At 45.2% G+C, this 20,784-nt stretch overlaps 1 protein-coding gene across 1 annotated transcript in view; it reads left to right on the top strand.

Moving 5' to 3' along the window:
- The window catches only part of ST6GAL2 (ST6 beta-galactoside alpha-2,6-sialyltransferase 2), a 69,917-nt gene extending 54,306 nt beyond the window's left edge, over nt 1-15,611 (top strand). The window contains exon 6 of the mRNA XM_004594233.2: nt 15,337-15,611. Within this exon, the coding sequence (XP_004594290.2) occupies nt 15,337-15,608 (272 nt within the window). The 3' untranslated portion in view covers nt 15,609-15,611. The remainder of the gene's footprint in view (nt 1-15,336) is intronic.
- Nucleotides 15,612-20,784: the final 5,173 nt, after the last annotated feature.

Genomic DNA, 20,784 nt, shown 5'->3' on the forward strand with positions numbered 1-20,784 from the left:
CCTCCCCACCCCCCACCAAGCCAACCCACATACCTGCCAACAAGCAATATAGCTCTGCCCAGCCTGACCAACACCCAAGCCCTATCTCATGAACTCACCAGCAGGAGCCATGGCCCACCAGGGGAGTTCTCCAAGTTCCCCCACCAAGCCCACTCCCAGTGCTAGGCCTTTTCCTGACACAGTCTGCCCACCCAGTGTCAGTCTGTGTGTGCCGATGAATGTTGCAGCCCAGCCCACCCCACACCCAGTTCTTGGGTGATCCCTCAGGTGCTATAGCCTGGACCACATGACCTATTTCCAACCGCAGTACCCATGAGTGTTGGTGAGTTCCATGGTCATACCTGGCTTAACCTGGCAGCACTCCCAGCCCTTGAGCAAACCAGCTGGTATGGCAGAAGCCATTAATTCCCCATAGAGACCCAGTTCTCTCGTGAGCTGGTCAGTGTCATGGCCCAGGCTAACATGGTGTGTACCCTGCCCTGTCACAGATGGATACGCTGCCAGATAGGCACCCCCAGCTGTGGCTTTCCTGTGTGTCGATAGGCAGTGATTAATACCAACAACCTCAGCTCAGGTCTCCCACATGGATGGGTATATTGGTTTGGCCCCAAATAATCTCCATGTGCCTCCTCCAAACCACCTGGTCTCAGCACTTTCATTTGCCTGCAAATGCAGTGGCCAGATTGGTGGAATTTCCCCAGAAGTCATCTGTCACCTGTCACATTCTCCCTCAGCAGTCCTGCCTCCCACACAACTCCAGACCTGCTTCCCTGAACAATCCAAGCCCCCCCATACCCAGGAGTGCACGAATCCCTATACCCTGTCCTCTGGTGGTGTGTCATGCCAGCCTTGGGCCCTGCCTGCCTAACCGAGGCCCCTCATGTGAGGGTCCTCAGACCCTGTCAGCTGGCGTGCTGGGATCTGCTACCCACATACATTTAAAAATAAAAAATAAAGAGCAGGCAACTATGCTGGCACAATGATATAGCCGAGGTGAGCTCTCCTGGCACACAGCAGTGCCCTCTGAATTTCCCCTGTACTTTTACAGTCTTTACTCTGTGATCTTGACCTGGAATATGCTGGCAGCTGACATCTGTCTCATCATCCATCTGACCTCCCTAAGCAGCAGGAAATGATGTCATCCACATCTCCATCTACTGTAAGATTTAAAAAATATGTGTGAGATTTTTCTTTCTGTTAACAGGAGGTGTCCTTCAATGCCTCTTTCTGTTCTGAGGTTTTGCTGGAAAATATTGATTTGTCTCTGCACCTTGTCCTTTGCAAACACCATAACCTCTAACATCAGCTCCAGAAGAGAGTTGCCTGCAGTCCACACAGGAACCCACTGCAGGGGCAGCAGGGAAAGTTCCCTTCTTTACTGCTGAGCTCTTCATATGTAAAATAGAACTTCCCAGCATATTGTTTAGGTGTCTGAACCCACTGCCTGCATTTCCCTTCTAGGGGATTAGGAATCTGCAGGCATGGAGTATAGGCCCCCTAACACTGGAGTGTTTCGAATACAGAAGATGTCTCTTGGTTATCAAGGTATAGCTCGCCGATGAGACTGAGAGTCCTATGCCGCTAGATGTAGATGCTGTTGGTGTCATCCAGAAACCTTATTACTGGGCCCTGCATTCGTCCTCTAGAGGGGAGGAATTGTCCATCAGGTGGATGTTAGCCGAAGGCCCTTGGGTACCATCACAAGCCCCAGAGATGCAGTAGGGTGGAAAACAGACAAGGGTCGTACACACCTGCAGTTTGGTTAGTGAAGGCCAGACAGAATGCAGGTGTGTACGTAGAGGTAATATAATTATAAACTGCTGGAAGTGCAGTGAAGGAAAGAGAAAGATGTATCAAGGGCCCCCCTGCTCTCAGTCCAACCAGCTCATGGTAGATTCAGATAATAATTACAGTCAACCACCAACAATGGAATGAAAGTGTTCATGCAAAGATTATATCTGCCCTGAATATTCCAGACTTCTTCTGCTATTATTCTCTGAATAGTGTAGGGTGATACCTGCTTCACAGTATGTGTATTGTATTAGGTATTGTGAATTGAGATGGTTTGAAGTACATGTAGGATATACATAGGTTGTATGCCAATTCAGTGCCATTTTATATAACAGGCTTCTGCATATCTTTTTGGTGTCTGTCCTGGAACCAGTTCCAAATGTATGCTGAAGGGCAAACGTGTTTGGTAAATGAATGAATGTGTTTAGTCATTGACGCTCAAAAATCTGACAAGTATCTGATTCTGATACTGCAGAAATGAAATTTGGATGCTGAAAAGAACAAAATGCAATGATTTGGTGCACAGTTTCTGCGGATAGGTTCTCTGGGAGCCGATGAGCTGGAGGCTACTGACACACATTCCCTCGTGAGGGCACAGTCAAGCTGTGCTGCTCACATTGGGGAAGCTCCTTCCAAGATGGCTCCCTGATGTTTCTGCTGGTGGAAGCTGACTAGGGGATGCAGGCTCTGTTGCTCACATTGGGGAAGCTCCTTCCAAGATGGCTCCCTGACGTGGCTGTTGGTGGAAGCTGACCGTAAGGGGAGTTGTTCCTCATGGTCTGATCCTGTTGATCTGGCTGCTTGGGCTTCCTTAGAACATGGCCGCAGGTTTCCCAGGGACAAGGGATCTAAGAGAATTGAGCAAGAATCTAAGAGGTCTTTTAATGTTGTTGTGGACTGTCACATCCATTGGCTTCTTTGTTGTGGGAAGATCAGTGTTGGGGAGTTTCCAGCTTCATGTTACAAGCTAGTGATTGGATTCATTCCTGGAGTTTCTGAGTGTTTGGAACTGGTGAAAGTTTGCAGTTTTAACAAGTTCTCACGTGGTACCAATGCTCCTGGCCCTGCAGCCATGCTTTGAGAATCATTCTTTTACATTTTTAGAACCTTGGAGTTGAAAGAATGTCAGTTTTCTTGCCCTCCGACTCTATTAGTCACAGCTGTACTAGCAAGGCAGTTTGCACTTGGGCTCAGTAGGAAGACACAGGATTCTTTAACAACTGTAGAGTATGTGTTCATTGCAGTGTTCAAACACAAGGGAAATGATTACTTTTACTTGTGTTTGACTAAAATAATATACTTTTTAAAATACAACTTAAATCTCTGTGTCTTGAATTTTTGTACCAGAAAGCCTATATCCTAGCCTTATTAATTTTTATCTACAAATATTATACTTCTTTTTTTTTTTGAGGGCAGTTGTAAGATTGTCTGCCATTACTGCATGTGTTGTATTGTTTCTGCCCATGAACTCATTGTATGTGTGTGGAATTTACGGGAAATGGCAACGGCAACAGCTGACTCCAGTAGTCCTTCTCAAGAGTGGGTTTTGGTTGCCCTGTCCCAGATGATTGGCTTTTCTGATTAGCAGATGTGCAAACCAGCTGGTAGCTGATTTCAAGAAGCCATCCTCTGTCTTTACTCCTCCAAAGCCCCCTAGCTTTTTCTATTCTTCTTTAAGAAGAAGCTATCATCATTATATGCCTAGCCACGAACAAGTCATAGACAGGTATCAATGGGATGTGCCTCCTCTTGCACTTGAAGCAAGGTCCCACAAGGCTCTATTCCCAGATGGAAAAGAACTTCCCTTCACTAACAGCTATGATCAAGGTTAAAAAAAAAAAAGGTTTCTCTTTAGTATCAAAAAAAAAACCATAGAAACACATGAAATAGGTGTATGTAGTTGCTACTCTTCTTTACTTGTTGAGTGTTTGGGTTGTTTCAGCATTAGGCTGGTGATTCATGACTAGATTACTGTACATACTCTACATACTATAGTTTATTCCATGCAAAAGAATGACTTTTCTTTCCTTCACACTCTTTCCTTAAAGTACATTCCCAGGAATATCCCTCCTGCAGGCCATCACAGAGGCCGCAATATGATTGGTAATGCTTGCTGGCATCTTGCCCTGCTGAGGGTTCCCTAGTGAACCTCTGTAGGTGTTCCCACAACGCAAACAGAGGTGCACTAACAGATGCCTTGGGAATTGAGTATATACACCATCCCTTTTGTCACAGGAAGAATAAAATCATTCTTCTATCGAAAAAAGAAGACTTATTTATTTGAAAGGCAGACTGACAGAGGGTGTGGGAAGAACAGGGAGGGGAGAGAGATCTGCTGTCTGCTGTTTCTTTTCCCAAAAGAATAAGGCAGCTGGCGCACAACCAGGCTGATGCCAGGAACCAGAAACTCTACCTGAGTCTCTAGTGTGAGTGGCAGCCAGGGGTGCAAGAATTTGGACCATCATCTGCTAGTTTTCCAGGTACATTACCAGGGAGATGGGTCAGAAGCCATGCAGCTAGGATTCAAACCAGTTATAGGGATGCTGGCATTACAAGTTAGAGCTGAACTGGCTGTGCCATACTACCAGCCCCCAGGAATACTTATACCCACTGGATAGCACATGCATTTTTAAAATGTAAATGGTCTAACATGAATCAGGATATTTGATCTGATCTGTCAGGCTAGCGTCTTTGGAATAATTTGTTCTTGTTGAGTTTTTCACTATCACCCAGTGAGCTACTTGTTCATGGATGAACATCCTCTCTTTCTTTCCTGAGATTTATTTTATTGATTTGAAAGGCAGAGTTATAGAGAAAGAGGAGGAGACAGCGATGTCTTCCATCCCCTGTTTCACTCCCCAAATGGCCCTAACAGTCAGAGCTGGACAGGCCAAAGCCAGAAATGAGGAGCTTATCCTGGGTTTCCCAAATATGTGGCAGGGATCCTCCACTGCTTTCCCAGGCACATTAGCAGCGAGTTGGATTGGAAGTAGAAAGCCAGGACTTGAACAGGTGCGCATAGTGGATTTCAGTGTCCAAGGCGGCACCTGCACACTCCAGCGTGCCACACAAGTCCCGTCTGTATTTCTTTGAGCCCTAGTAAGGTGCTCATGGTTTTATGCTGTCATTCGGGGAACTGAAGACATTTCAATCGTCCTGCAGCCTGGCTGAGCATAAGAAAGGCTTTGCTGGAGTTCCTTCAGCTTGTGTTTTTCAAGAAAGCGAATGAGCTCATCTGAAGATATGAAGCTTGGAGGACTGGCGTTTGTAGCTAGGCATCCCATCCAAAACACGTGGTCGTGGAACTCATTTATAATGTCTGGTTATTTATTTATTTATTATAGAAACCTCCAGTCAGAACTAATAATATCATCAGTAATATTTCTGAAATTCACAAACACCATTAAATCTGTGTACAAGAATATTATACTTATCAGCAAGTCACAGCTTTCTTTCTTTTCCGTTTTATGTTATATTTTAGAATCTCCTTTTCAAATATGTTCTCTAGACTCAGAATATTAGCACAAAATAACGAACCATGTCCATGATTGTGTAAAACAATGCAGTTTTGTTGGTTAACTTTTCTGTATTTTCCTATGAATCATGAAACTACAGTGGGTGTTACGGTCCAGTGACACAATATAAATGAGCTGAAATTTGTCATCAAGTTTCATTCTTTCATTATGTTTTTGTCTTTAATGCGGTAGGTGCTTCTTAAATTACTAGCTTATAATTCAAATTTAAATTTCCAAACCATCTTTTAGCTAAAAATATTTTCCCAAAATGTCAATTTTTAAAAAAAGCATGTATTTGTTTTAGCATGCTGTGCCACCATGCCAGCCCCTAAAAATGCCATTTTGAAAGGCACCTGTTTTAAGAAAGCAAGTGTTGCTCCCAAGAATGTTCAGTTTGTCATCAATTTTATAAATAGCTTGTTCGCTATTAAGGTGTATTTGTTCATTTATCCATTTATGTATAAAGACAGAAAGGAGCAAGAGACAGAAAGTGAGTTCCCACGCACTGGTTCACCGCTCAGTTTCCTGCAGTACCTGGTGCGGGCCCAAGCTAGTATCCCAAGCTAAAAATTTAATCCAGGTCTCCCACATGGCTGACAGACACCCAACACTAGAGCCGTCATCACGGCCTCTTAGAATGTGCAAGAACAGAAAGCTGGAATCCACAGTAAAGCCAGGACCTAAACCCAACATCTCAATGCTACGGGCATTCCAAGCACCATCCTATGTACCAAGCACTACCCACTAAGAGCAAATATATGGGCAAAACAAGCAATGACTAGATTTCCACTAGCCTGTCATATGCTTAGAAATTCCACATCTACATCCTGTATGACTTACACAGTCAAGTGTGTGCTAGAATTGATTGAAGCTGTTATTTTTTCCTGCTGCTGAAATTAGATTGTTTTATAGCTACAATTCATTTTGCTATTTAATCAAGGATATTCTCATCGAAATTCCACCATTCCTAGTGTTTTTAAACGTTCTGCGAGGTGAGAAGCAAAGTAGTTTGTACACAATCACAATTAAGCTAAACACTAAATGACTCAATCATATTAAATTTTGATAGTCTATCAGTTACATTTAAGCCTGCAAGGCAGATGTTTGTAGAGAAACCTTGTTCGTTTAGATTTTGTGATCATCTCTGCATGCTTTCAATTTTCTTTTTTCCCAATTTAAAGTGAATAAATATGTCCATTGCCGATTATGCTGATTCATGTGGGACATTTTATTGAGACCAGTGGAAATACTTTAGAGTTAGTTTGAGAATTGTGTTGTATTATATAACATAAAAGAAACAGGTAATGTGGCAAAATCACTATTTTTTTCAATTTTTAAAAATAATTTATTTATTTTTTTAAAGATTTATTTTTATTACAAAGTCAGATATACAGAGAGGAGGAAGACAGTGAGGAAGATCTTCCGTCCGATGATTCACTCCCCAAGTGAGCTCAACGGCCGGTGCTGCGCCAATCCGAAGCCAGGAACCAGGAACCTCTTCCAGGTCTCCAACTCGGGTGCAGGATCCCAAAGCTTTGGGCTGTCCTCAACTGCTTTCCCAGGCCACAAGTAGGGAGCTGGATGGGAAGTGGAACTGCCAGGATTAGAACCGGCACCCATATGGGATCCCGGGGTACGTTCAAGGCAAGGACTTTAGCCGCTAGGCCACTGCGCCGGGCCCCATGATTTATTTATTTTTAGTTCAAAGTCAGATATACAGAGAGGAGGAGAGATAGAAAGATCTTCCGTCCATTGAATTCACTCCCCAAGCAACTGCAATGGCCGGAGCTGAGCCAATCCGAAGCTAGGAACCAGGAGCCTCTTCTGTTTCCCATGAGGGTGTAGAGTCCCAAGGTTTTGGGGCATCAAATCACTATTTTTTGAGTCATAATTGCCTGGAAAATATTTTTTCTCATTTGTAAAAATTGACCATGAAAGAGACTTAACTTTTAAAAACAGATTTATTAATTTTTATTGGAAAAGAAGATCCACAGAAACAAGGAGAGACAGAAAAATATCCAGCCACTGATTTACTCCCCAAGTGGCCACAATGGCTGGAGCTGAGACGATCCGAAGCCAGGAGCCAGGAGCGTTTTCTGGGTCTCCCACGCGGGTGTAGACTCCCAAAGCTTTGAGCCATCTCCACTGCTTTCCCAGGTTATAAGCAGGAAGCTGGCTGGGTAGTGGAACTGCTGGGACATGAACCAGAGCCTATATGGGATCCTGGTGTTTGTAGGGAGAAGAATAGCAAGTTGAGCCAGCGCACTGGATCCGTACCTGTGCTGTTTCTGCAAGGGTTGAGTTTGAACACTCACTTTCTTACAAGCATTCTGAGATTTTGGCACTTGCCAGGCCAAGGATGCCAACTCTGAAACTCCCAATAAAATCCCTTGGTGCTGAGTCTCTAGCCAACTTCCCCAGCTGGGTGCTGAGTCTAACCAGCCTGTCCGGTTGGCCACACTCCACATGTGTTGTCATCGTCCTTCGGGGTCTGTGTGCATGGCTTGAGCATGCACCTGTCTCTCCCTCACTTCTGGAGGCCAGCGGCTCTGGGGAGGGCCGTCCCCACAGTGTGGAGTTGGCTGCTTTCCTGACACCCTCACACGGTGTCTGAAGCGCACTCGTCCCATTCAAGTTCCTCACGGAGGGAAAGAAGTACGAACAATATGACTTCTCTCCGACTAGGCTCTGAAGCTTGTGTCGGGTCCCCCTCCACTCCCTCCTGTGTACCTTGTCCTTCAGCTCATTTATCCATTTACCCTTCATCATAGGAACTCAGTACCATGAGGACAACTTTGGATCCTCTGTGTCCTCCTGGTGAATTGTCAACCCAGAGATTACGGGGGCCTTCTGACACAGCGCCTCCTCAGTGGGATGTCCCAGGGCTTTTGGGAGACCTGTGGAAGACACGGCTCAGTTTCACAACACTCCAGAAAACATGCTAGAGATAGGGCCCAAGCGTTCCTTCAAGTCATCTTGAGAGCACTCCTGAGGCTGTCTCCTGCCTTTCAACTTCAAGGGGAGCTTGTTAGTTTGGTTTGTTTTCTTGTAAGAAAGTTCTTGAAGTCATCGATTGCTTGGGCTCTCCCGGTTAGCTAAATGTTGATGCTCACCGAAGAGCCCTGTGGAGTCTGTTCTGCTCAGGCCTGCAGCACTCATGCCCCACTCGCCTTCTGCACTCACACATACTCAACTATTAAGGGTTGCTACAGGCCCCCAAACATTTACCTTGGCCCAGCTCCTTTTCGTTTCTTTGTTTGTTTACAATCATGTACTGCAAAGCACAGCCGTGTTTTCCTCACCATGGACCACCTGTCCCCCAGTGATCCTATAGCTATCCTAATCTGTGAGTGCGCTCTGATGTTCCCACACACACACCTAACAGTGCACCTCTGTGTGTGTGTGTGTGTATGTATCCTTGTTGTTAAGCGACACAGAACTGGTAACGAATTGCTTCCCCAGGTGTCTGTGCATTGCTGAGTCTTGTTAACAACTGGGGAGAACACATGTGTGGATTTAACCCCATTTCTTGTTAATTTTCAGTATTCTATGACAAAGTTTGACTCTTAAACTCAAATGTATGTATGACAGCTCTAAGAAAATTAAAAGGCAAAGAACACATTTTCCAAATAAATTGACTGTGTTAACTGAAAAAAGATTGTTAGCAACTGTTCTGCTTGGGTACATCAGCCCCTTCTTGACTTTTCATGTGCACCAAATAAGTTAAAAATTATTTGTCCTTCCCTTTAAAGGTCATTCCATGCCACCTCTCAATATTCTTACTGTATCATTCGGTCATTGAAACAGTAGGAGAAATTCTGCTATTGCTTAAATTTTAGGATGTTTTTGGCCAAGGTTCATAAGATTGGAAATCATGGATTCATGTGAGCATACAAAAGGAAATGGAAAACCAGTTAGGCAAAAATCTAGAGGAATTATGCAAATAGCCAGTAGAGGTTAGATACCCACACTTGCTTATCTTCCATAGATTTGTAGTTAAGGGTGTCAGGAACTAACAGAAAGTTCCTCTATTTCTGATTTCTGTTTTATTTTCTAGTTTTCTTGGTTTATTTCCCATGGAGACAGAGCTCCTGCCTCCAAAGATGCCTTTGACATCTGGGGTTGCTGAGCTGAGACTGAAGCAAGGAGCTGGGAATTCACCAAGTCTCCTAGAGTGATGGCTGCAGGAACCCAGCCATGAGGATTTGTATCAGCGGGAAGCCGGAGGATAGAGCTGCAGTCAGGGCTTGGGCTGCTCTGTCACTCCCATAAGTGACTCGGACTCCCTACCCAATTCCTTTTGTTTTTTCTTTTGCTTTGTATTTTTACCATTGGTTACATAGTTGAGGTACGTGTGCCTAGGTGGGTCTCTCATACAGGTGAGGAACGTTGTGTTATGGAGGAAAGTGGGTGGGACAAGTGTGTATCTGCAGGGAGGGAAAGTGAGGGGCCATTCCTTGCTGTCAAACTGTCAGTACCCAGGAGTGTGGGGAAGGTCATTGGATGATCCCTTAAAGACCCCGATGTGAAACAATGTTCTGAGGGCATTGCTTGAGTGATTTTGATAGTTCTGAGATGACGTGGGCTTCATTGCACCAGCGTTGACAAAATCTTTCCAAAGTCTGTTGGTTGACAAAGTCCATCTTAGTGCATCCACAGGTCCAAGAACATGTCATAAAGCTTGGCCAGGAGAATTGTTCCACCTGTTCTGTTCTCCATCCTTTGATGATGCACTTGATGTCCCCTGCTGCTGTAGATGAGCTGGCTGTCATGTCCCCAGTGTGCATCTGAGCATCCACTGTACAGGCATCAACAACAGATGAGGCCCAGCCCTGATATATACATTCCAAGATCAGACCACATACATTGTGATTTTCCCTGTGCCCAGGGCTTGAGTCCAGCATTCTAGTTAGGGAGTTCCCCAAGAAACCTCTCCTAGGGTGATGTAGGATCAAGATCGGTCTGTTACATCAGCCAACACACATACTGATGAATGTACCTGCTTGATCAGCTCCACCCCAGACCCATCTTTCACATGAATTGATGAGTACTGCGGCCTAGCCCAGCCTCACCTGCCCCCAGTCTCGGCTCTTACGCTGACAAGCAGGGAGTCCCCGGAGCTCCCCCTACCAGCCTCACTCCCAGCTCCAGGTCTTGCACATGCAAGCAGGTGCTGCAGTCTATCCTGAGATGGCCCACCCCCACTCTCAGCATTTGCCAGGAGGTTCTATAGCCTGGTTTAGCCCAGCCTACCCGCAATCCTAGCTCTCACAGAGGGTGAAGCAGCCTAGCCCAGGTTCCCAACCCCAGCCCTCATGTGAACTAATGTTGCATCCAACTTGTCCTGGCCTGTACTGTCTTGACTCTCAGTCATTCCACTTTGGACTGTGGACTGTCCCAGCCCAGCCCAGCCTGCCCCTAGACCCATATGTTGGTTGGTACTGCAGCCCAGACTGACCTGGCCTCCCCCAAACCCCAGCTGTCATGTTCGCCAGAAGGAGCTGCAGCCTGGCAGGGGATTCTCCAAGTTCTCCTATCAGGCTTGCTCCCAGCCTCAAATCTAACATGTATTGGTAGGTACTGCAGCCAAGCCTGACATGGCTGGTCCCCAGTCCTGGCACTCACAATTACTACGGTAACCTAGCTCATCCTGGCCCATCTCTAGAACTGGCTCTCATGTGACCCAGCTATGCCACAGCCTAGCCCCCTGCCTGTCTCACCCAGCTGGCTCTTGCAAGAGCCAGCAGTTGCTGGAGTCTGGCCCAGTCTGTCCTGCCCCCAAACATAGCCAACACACAGTGCTGCAGCCTTGCCCATCCCATTCTTCCCCCAGCTCCATTTCTTGGACTCCTCAGTTGGAGCTGCAGCTTAACAGGGGAGTTCCCAGAGTTGGAGCCAAGCCTGTTCCAAATCCAGGATATTGCATGTGCTTGCAGGTGCTTGCAGGTGCTTCAGCCCAACCCGGCATGGCATACCCATGATCTCAGCTCTCACTGATGGGTGTTGCATCCTAGCCCAGCCAGGTGCAGGCCATACCCTGTCCTGGCTGTCATGTGTACCAACAGACACTGCGGCCTGGCCCAGCCTAACCTGCCCCCATATCTGACCCACACAGATGCTGAGGAGTATTCAGCATTGCCTGGCATGGCCTGCTCCCAGCCCTAGTTGTTATGTTCCCCAGTGGGAATTGTAGCCTAGCAGAGGGGTACCTCAAGATCCCCTACCAGGCCCAGGATCTCACATGTGCTGGTATGTGCTGTGGCCCTGCTTGGAGTGGTCTTTTCTTAGTCCTGAACTGTGCATGTGCCAGGAGGTGCAGCAGTCTGGCACAGCCTCGCCTCCTCCAAGCTCCAGCTGCTGCAAGCTGCTGGTAGATTCCTGTCAAGTGAGTGCTGTGGTCCAGCCTGACTTGGTTCATCACTGTCTCCAGCTCTCCATGCAAGCTGCTGGATACTGCAGGGACAGAGGAGAGCCCAAATGTCCCTTACACAATCTGCCCCCTTCTCCGGCTCTCTCCTATTCTGGTGGGTTCTGGGCCCAGTTTGACATGACCCACCCCCTGCTCCAATACTCACAGGGGATAGTGCAGCTTAGCACAACCAGGCATGTGTCCCAACCCCAGCTTTTGTGTGCATCGCTTGGTTGTGGGTTATGCTATTAAGGTAGGCTCCTTGGCCTTACCCAGACATGCCATCAGGTTCCTCCCCCTAATATTCCATCTCTGCTCCCTTGCCTGTCTGTGGCTACACTGGATGGATTTGTGGATCCTCTCAGAAGTTATTTTTTCCCTGCCAAATACGCTGTCAGCCACTCTCACTCCAACACATCCCCAATTCCTTTCCTTTAGGCTAGGGTTGTGTATCTCAACTCTATGTTCCTCACCTTCCCCACATGTCTTTTAAAAGAAGAAGAGGAGGAGGGGGAGAATAGAAGAATAGAATGGGATTCTCCCCTCCCCTCCCCAAACCCTCCCACCATGGTGGATTCCTCCACCTTGTTGCATAACCACAGTTCAAGTTCAGTTGAGATTCCCTCATTGCAAGCTTATACCAAACCTAGAGTCCAGCATCTTATTGTCCAGCCAAGTTCAACAGCTTCTTAGGTAAACCCTCTCTGGTTTGAAGACAGAGCCAGCAGAGTATCATCCCGATCAATTAAAAGCTCCAACATACCATCAGCAAAAATTTACATCATTATGGAATTAATTGACATAGTAATGAGTAACTAATATGTTAAAAATAAATGCGAGTTCTTAACCACATTCTGTGACCACCTCATTGACATTTCAATTTTAGTTTATACACAATATATAACATACATAACAGAACATGTTATACATAACATCATATCATCTTAAATTAAGGCAAACGTATAGAGGGGAGAATCCCAGTACCTATGAAACTGTGTCACATAATACAATGTAATTAATGAATAATAAAAAAAGAATAGAATGGAATGGGATGGGATGGGATGGGATGGGATGGGATGGGATGGGATGGGATGGAATGGAGTAGAACAGAATAGAATAGAACAGAACAGAACAGAATAGAAAATAGGCAGCTACAGTAGCACACTGGTACAGTTAACACAAATTTGGCCTTAACCTGCCCAGAAAACCTACCTGCCTTAACCTCTTTTCTCCCAGCAGTGTACCACTTGCCTAGGTACCAGCTTAACCAATTCAATTTCTTAACCAATAGATGAAACACCTGCCTCCCCTCTAAGTTATTTTTAAATATGAAGTACTTAAGTAAGAAACTACGTGAGTGATACTTGGTTTCTTACTTTGAAAACATCACTTTTTGCCAACATCTGTACAGTAAGTTCCCAAATTGTGATGCGTCAACTTATACTTTTTTTGATTTTGTAACGATGTAAAAGCATCTTTATTTCGGAAGAAACCGTTCTTGGCTTGTTGAATTTGGATCCCTCCAGGGTAGGGGTGGGAAGTCGGGTCTTGTGTATGAGGCTGGGGAGTGGTGGCCCCAGCTCCCAGCTTTGAGGGGCAGCCTTCCAAGCCTACAGGGCAGTTTTGCTGGGATGTAAGGTAGGTGAGGTGGGTTCATTGTAAACTCAATGAGGTGACTTTTAGAATGTGCTACATGTTTGGTAGATTTCTATTAGACTAACTTGGCCCTCAGTATAGTCAACAGGCCAGCATTGATTTAAGAACTTTTGTTAGTCATCCATAAATAGATGAAAAGAGAAATTAAAAATGTTTAGAAACATTTTAGCTGTAGCTGTCAACCATGGCACCAAATCAAAGTTATTGTTTTTCATAAAGTGTTTTTTGCATAATATGTGCATATTATGAGAAAAACTTAGTTAAAAAATTTGCAGTAGGGCCCAGCCATGTTCCTTCTCTGATGCTATAATCTGGGCCTCCGGGAGGTGCATCTCCTGTTCCCTGTTGGCACCAAGAAAATCACAACGGCTTGGAGCTGACCCCACAGCCATGGAAGAGTGGAGGTCAGTCGTAAACCAAAAGGAAGAGAAGAGGGACCGATGTGTAACTTGAAGTTTACCAGATTTTTTGCCTGTGTAATCTTTTGTTGGAACTATGTTTCAATCTCAAACACAATACTGAATCATGGCCCTCAGATTTTTCAAGCAGAACCTTGTTGTGTGTGAAGTAACATCTGTTTCCTTCCACCTGTTGTCTACCAGGCAACCCTTTTAGATTTAGACTACACCTCCACCAGGCAGCTTTCCGTGTTCCTGCATTAATTGGGCAGTATTGTGTTCCCCTGTAACAAATCCTAGCTCTAACAGGACGAAACTCTGTGCCTTTATATCTTTTCATTTTTCTTCCAGAGAAGGGGTCTTTGATGTCTTAAAGAAGTTTCAAGTTAACGGTAATTCCAATGGTGCTAGGATAGGAACACTTATTAGTGCTGATCAGGAATAAGATCTGCTTATTGATGAGCAGAAATTGGAGCTTTTTGAAATATTAAAAGTAAGCTATTTTATTTGGAAATTTTACTTAAATTTTACTTAAATTACTTGCCTAAAAACTAGAATGACAAAGAGAACGGATAGGATTGGGAGGGGGAGCGATTGTGCAGAACTTCCGTCCACCGGTGGTTCGTCCCCGCAGGTGGCTGCAACAGGGACATCAGGTCAGGTTGGAGCCAGGCTCCAGGGACTCTCAGCTGGCGTCCACAAGCATTGGGCCCATCTGCTGGATCAGAGGCAGGCAAGCCAGAACTTGAACTGGGGCTCCAATATGGGAACCCGCTGTTCCTGCTGTGCCGCAGTACTGATCCCAAGGAAACAGTTTTAATAATAAGGGTTCCAGTGAGAAGCAATCCTTTTGTTAATGGAAATCTTATCTGTTTGTTTGTAGTAAGCTTTATTTATTTATTTTTATTGGAAAGACAGATGCATAGAGAGAAGGGGAAACAGATTTTTCCGTCTGCTGGTTCACCCCCCAAGTGGCCACAACAGCAAGAGCTGAGGCCATCTAAAGCCAGGAGCCAGGAGCTTCTTCCAGGTCTCCCGTATGGGTGCAGGATCCAAACGCTTTTGGCCATCCTCAACTGCTTTCCCAGGCCACAAGCAGTAAGCTGGGTGGGATGTGAACTGGTACTCATATGGGATCCTGGCACTTGCAAGGCGAGGATTAAGCCACTGAGTCATCACCCCAGGCCTTGTTAGTGTGAATCTTAAACTCTGTCTGCCAACCCCATTTCTTTCCATTCAAAGCCACTACTTTATAGTAGCTGTTCCAATATACGATTCAAGGGACTGCTTTATTGCATAGCAGTCATAGCACTGAAAGCCAGATTGGTCATTCGTATAGAATGTAATATTCACTGTCTAATGTGGGAGTCGCAGATGTATCCCGGAAGTGTGGCCACCTCAAGCTCAAGGACATTTTCCCACTTCTCGTCCTGGGGTTGCATCCCATGAAACTATCCATACATCAGTTAGAAGAAGTAGTGACGAGCAGTGCCAGGCAGGTGTCTGCGGCCACAGTCGTCCTATGGGTTGCCACCACTCACTGGTCGCTCCTGCCTCTGTCTGGCAGGAATCCTCATCATGATGTCCATGTGCCGAGAGGTTCACGTATACGAGTACATCCCGTCCATCCGGCAGACGGAGCTGTGCCATTACCACGAGCTGTACTACGACGCGGCCTGTACGCTGGGCGCCTACCATCCCCTGCTGTACGAGAAGCTGCTGGTGCAGCGGCTGAACACGGGCACCCGACGAGACCTGCGTCACAAGGGCAAGGTGGTCCTACCCGGCTTGCAGACTGTGCCATGCCCTGCACCCAACCACGCTGACCGCTCCCCTTAAAAATGCAACTCACAGGAATCAATGTGCAATAAGGTACTACTGTGAACCTGGCCGTCACACGAGAATACTTGAAGATAGATTTTTAGACATGTGCTGTTGAGTCTTTCAATTGTAATCTAGTGGTGGCCATCATAACGCTGTTCCCCCTGAGTGTGTGTTACAGCTTTGAATATGGAAATGGATTACAAAAAAAACCCTAAGGATGAGAAAAAAAGATAATTAGGAAACAAACGCATAACCATGAGTACAATACCTCTAAACATGTTGTTCATGATGAGTACCTGTCACCGGGGTTGGTTGCAATGACAGGTTTCAGGGACACTCCTGGTAACATGACAAGGTTTCTTTCTAGAAACATCCAAGGTCACGTACAGACTACCTTGTGGCATTTGTACATGCATTTGTCATTAAGTTTCCTAGGCCTTATATCTGAATTTTCATCAGATGTGTTTAAAAGCAAAAGCAAAAACAAAACAAAACAAAACAAAAAAACCCACAGAATCTTCTCTCAAGTACATTTGTTGAGCCGTTGTATTTCTCCTTTGCTTCCCATCATCCAACGGATGCTTTGCTGACTTTGAGTCAGGGTAACTTTCTGGTACAATAACATGGCCATCTGGAGCAGTCCAACATCAAACTATACCTGATGCCTTACCGAGGAGGCTTTATGGGCAAGTACAAACCGAATCAAGGGGCTGGATCTTTCTCACCTCAGCCTTTTCACCTTGCGACCGCTCCCTTGCAGGTGCACCTGCAGCTCATACACAGCCGGTGATATACTTGGCAGTTGGTACAGCCTGGCCAGGGAAGGCAAGACATGCCCTTGTTCCTTCCAAGCCGGAAGGAAGGTCTGTGGAGCCACCACTCTAGGCTGCAGGGGGTGCACGATTGAGCATTATTATGTTTTAAATTTCCCACTGGCTCTTATCAACCAATGGGAAATCAGCACTGAATTTTCACTAGTTCTTCTTATTACAAACGTTTCGGAATCCAGTCCTTGTTTTCACTGATACATTCCATTTCAGCAGCTTGACAAAACCATATTCTCGAATAAAGCTAAGTGAAAGCATTGCTTTTTATTGGAAAGTCAGATATACAGAGAGGAAGAGCTGTCCGTTGATTCACTCCCCAAGCGACTACCACAGCCAGAGCTGTGCTGATCTAAAGCCAGGAGCCAGGAGCCTCTTCTGGGTCTCCCATGTAGGTACAGGGTCCCAAGGCTCTGAGCTGTCCTCCACTGCTTTTCCAGGCTATGAGGGAAGCAGGATGGCCGGGATTAGAACCAGTGCCCGTATGAGATCCTGGCACGTGCAAGGCAATGATTTTAACTGCTAGGCTACTGTTCTGGGCCCCATGGATTGCATTTTAACAAGGAAAATAAATTATCTCTGTTCTGAGGGGAAGGTTTATCTTAGCTTCTATCACTTAAACATTAATAACATGTTTTCCTTTAAATGGACTAGCAAAAAATGGAATACTTTAATTAAACCTATTCTTATTTCACTGTTAAAACCACAGTATATCTCAGTGGTGTGGCTAAGGCTTCTTGACAGTTACAATACAAGTCTAAGTACAAGTCACTTGGCAAGTGTGTGAAAGGTACAAGAGTTTAGTGGAAAAGATTTCAGGATTGCATTTTTTTTCCAGAATGTTCTCAAGGAAGAATAGTTTCTAGAACTGGATGCCTTCTGTGTGGTTGGTCTTGCACTGGCCAGCAGTCATGTCTGTGACTTGTTACGATTGTGGAATCCAAGTCATTGAAGAGTATTCAGCCTGGAGACTTCCTAATTGAAGCTCCATTTTCAGAATCACCAAGTCAGTGACCAGGGCTCATGACATGTCTAAGATGGCCACGCTGCGTTCCTTGCCACCTTTGGGAAAGAGCTTGGCCATACTTCGCTGTGCATGGTGAGTTCTGTGACTCTGGGACGCAGTGAGGCAGCTCTGTGGTGCAGTAATCCAATTCCTGAATCTCTCTGGATTTCCCAGGCCTGGCTTGTTTGAAATGCCTGCAACTGAATAGGTGCCTCTCACTTGGATCTTAAGAACTTGATTAAATAATAATTCTTTGGAATCACTGTAAACATTTAAGTTCAAAGCCTCAAACAAGACTGCAAGAACACTTAAATGCCATGTTAAGTGTGAATTCATGCACTCTTAGAAGAGTACTCCGTTTTACTGAGGTTACAAAAGACTGAATGGCATCAAGGAAATTAATTTTCTTTGAATTTATTACAACCTTGCAGGCTCTTGGGAATCAGTCTGTGGAATATTCAAACAGTGTGGTATGTATTTTAATATATCATTTTTTCAGGCATTTTTCCACTTAAAAGCTGAAAGTATTTATCCTTTCCAAAATAGTAGGCAGTTACAATTAATGTGATGCCCATTTTTGGTATTGGCCAGATGAGGCCTAAGGGACAATGTTTGGCCAGACATTGATTCAAGCTTTACATACCACATTTACTGGGCTCCATTAAACACAGGCTCGGAAGTAGGTAACAACAGGATGCATCCTATCGCATTTCTCCCAAGTTTTGTGGCTTCCAGAGCTCCCTCTTGTCCCGTAAAGGGCCATTGGTAAGACGGCAGGGGTCCACTGAAAGACACTAGGGTTCCTAGTACACTCTTAGGACTAACAGCCACTGTGTTACATTGTACTTGAAAATAATTGGACTTTATCTTTTGTTGGTCTTGTTATGCCAAGAAACAAGTGACAATTGAGCTGCATGTGGATTCTGCCTCATTGCTTCTCTCTGAACCACACGCTGCCCTGAGGTAGTGTGTGAAGGACATCGAGTGGCCATCATTTCCTGGAAGTCAGTGCCCTGCTCCCCTGTGGCTGACCTCCCCGCTACATTCGGACAGAGCCACTCTTAGAAAGAGCTTTGTGTTCAGGGCCGTTTCAGAAGCCGTCGAAGGCGCATGTAAGCGTGGAGGGCATGCATTCAAGGGGGTCCGTGAGTGGCTTCCCCCCACCTCCCCGTAACTGTGTCTTTCTTCATTTGACTGGACAGAGTTCCTGGTACCCTGCATCAGAAGTAGCAGTGGCCAGATGCTTTGATCTCTTGCTCCCTCTGTCAGACGGTCAACCCTGGGCTGCCCAGGAGTCCTCTCTCGTTATAATCATAGACCTGAGCAAGAGCGATGCAGCCCATAATCATGAGTATTTTCCAAACTGGAAAATCTGGGAAACCAGGCACTCCGTTACGTATTTCTGAGCCAGTCCACTGTGCTGGGGCAGATCGTATGCGGTTGCCTGCCCCTTCTGAGTAGGCACGCTGGACATCAGATGCTTCAGCACCTGCGTGAGTCTGTTCAGTGGAGTCAGGTGGAAGTGAGGGATGTTGCCTAATGGGAGAGTTTCGTATGCTTCTGTGATGACTCGAGTTCCCTCCCTCAGTGTAGGCACTCAAGGTTTTCTGGTGTGTTTCTCTTAGCTATGGGAAGAGACAGAGGAAGGAAGTGGAGTGGGGCTGGGGGAGTTCCTGAGACATCAGTAATTGAACAGCTAGGATAAACAGTCTGAACATATTCTCTCACACTGTGTTGGTTTCTGACTCATAGCTTGAGTACACGTAACAAGTCGGAGGAGGCTGCTTCCCTTAGAAATTAATTTCTTGGGGAAAATGGGCACAAGTTTTCAGCTCATTTTTTTTATATACTCTGACTCTTCCCGTCGTGAAATTATTCTGCATGTTTCTGTCCCTTGGACATTATTTAAATACTTGATAAATGCAAAGTATTTTGCTGTCAGTTCAAGGAAATAAAGCGTAAGTTCTGATTGTTGTTTTAGCAAATGAAAAAAAAAGAGCCTTTTTAGTAAGGACAAATAATGCAGAATATCCTTTTACGTGTTTCTGCTGATGAAATTTGAAGAATTGAAGCATCACTGTAGTTCTTAGGCTTAGTGTCAGAGTGCGTGCATGGAGATATGCAGTCACGTATACACGCATCTACACACATGGTTGGTTTCATAATGTCTTTGTCCATCTTTATGGCTGAAGCTTCACAGTTCGTTTTGAGTCATGTAAAAGCTAAGTTTTTAAGAGAAGGAAGAAAACTGTTTTTGTCCTTTTGTTTAAAAAAACATTTTTTTTCAATCCTCTACCCTGCCCCAACCTCCACGCCTCACACACTCCTGCTATACTTCGTTCATTCCATCTATAGGATGGAAAGTTTTGAAAGGTATGCTGTAGGTTGGACACTGCTTAAACATTGTACCCTCCTTAGAGGCCTGGTTTAACTCTAAACTTTTAAAGAGAGGTTTCTGTAGAGCTCGTGGTTTTTACAAGATTAGGGGAAGAAACTTTTATGATTCTATGGACAGTCTTCTTGGAAGGTTTTAAAGAAATGAAGTGCATTGGTGTGCTAAAACCTAGTATTTATCACACACACATCCTGATAAAATACTTCAATTCTTCTGGTGGAAACCAGTGAACTTTTATAAACAGCTTTGGGAATTTTTTTGTATGATAATTTTTAAAATGCAATGTGTACTAATTGAGGGTTGAGGTTTTCCAGGAGTCGCATTTTAAAAGTGTTTGTACACATTTTAACACTTGGATAGTTTCTATTTTGATTTTGTATATTTTTATGTATACGCAGTGTACAGACTTTTTGCTTGTAAATAAAACATGTTTTCATTTGTCTAGAAGTTTCTCTGTCTTAATTTGCGAAACCTCCACCTCCGGATGAGTGAGTGACAAGATCATGAGTCATTTCCGGGGAAGAGGGGCCACACCGCTGAAATCTCTTTAGAAGCCAAAGTGGCAAAGGAGAACCTGCAGTGTCTCTAAAGAGTCCTGAGGGTGCAGTCTGGCCTGTGCCATGGGGGTGGCGTAAGCAGGGGGCTGCTTCTAGAGGCTAATTGCCCTGTGCGTGGGAAGTGCAGTGGCAGAACCCAGTGGAAAAGGCTTATTTAGGCTGACAGATGCTGCTGTTTGATGTAGTAATCCAACCTTTTGATTAATTTACCGCCTTTATTAATTTATTCCCCTTTCACTTAAGCCATGGACAATATAAATAAGTTATTAAAGGAAAGTTCAGAGCAAGCCAAGTCATCTGCAACCCTAATGGCAAAACAGCCCATGGGATTTCTATACTTGCCACTTAAAGGGAAACGTGACTAATTAGGCTGCTAGAGTTACTTGACCGTGTGTGCATCTGGTGGGAA

Source organism: Ochotona princeps, chromosome 8 (genome assembly GCF_030435755.1).
Source record: "Ochotona princeps isolate mOchPri1 chromosome 8, mOchPri1.hap1, whole genome shotgun sequence".
Taxonomy (NCBI): domain Eukaryota; kingdom Metazoa; phylum Chordata; class Mammalia; order Lagomorpha; family Ochotonidae; genus Ochotona; species Ochotona princeps.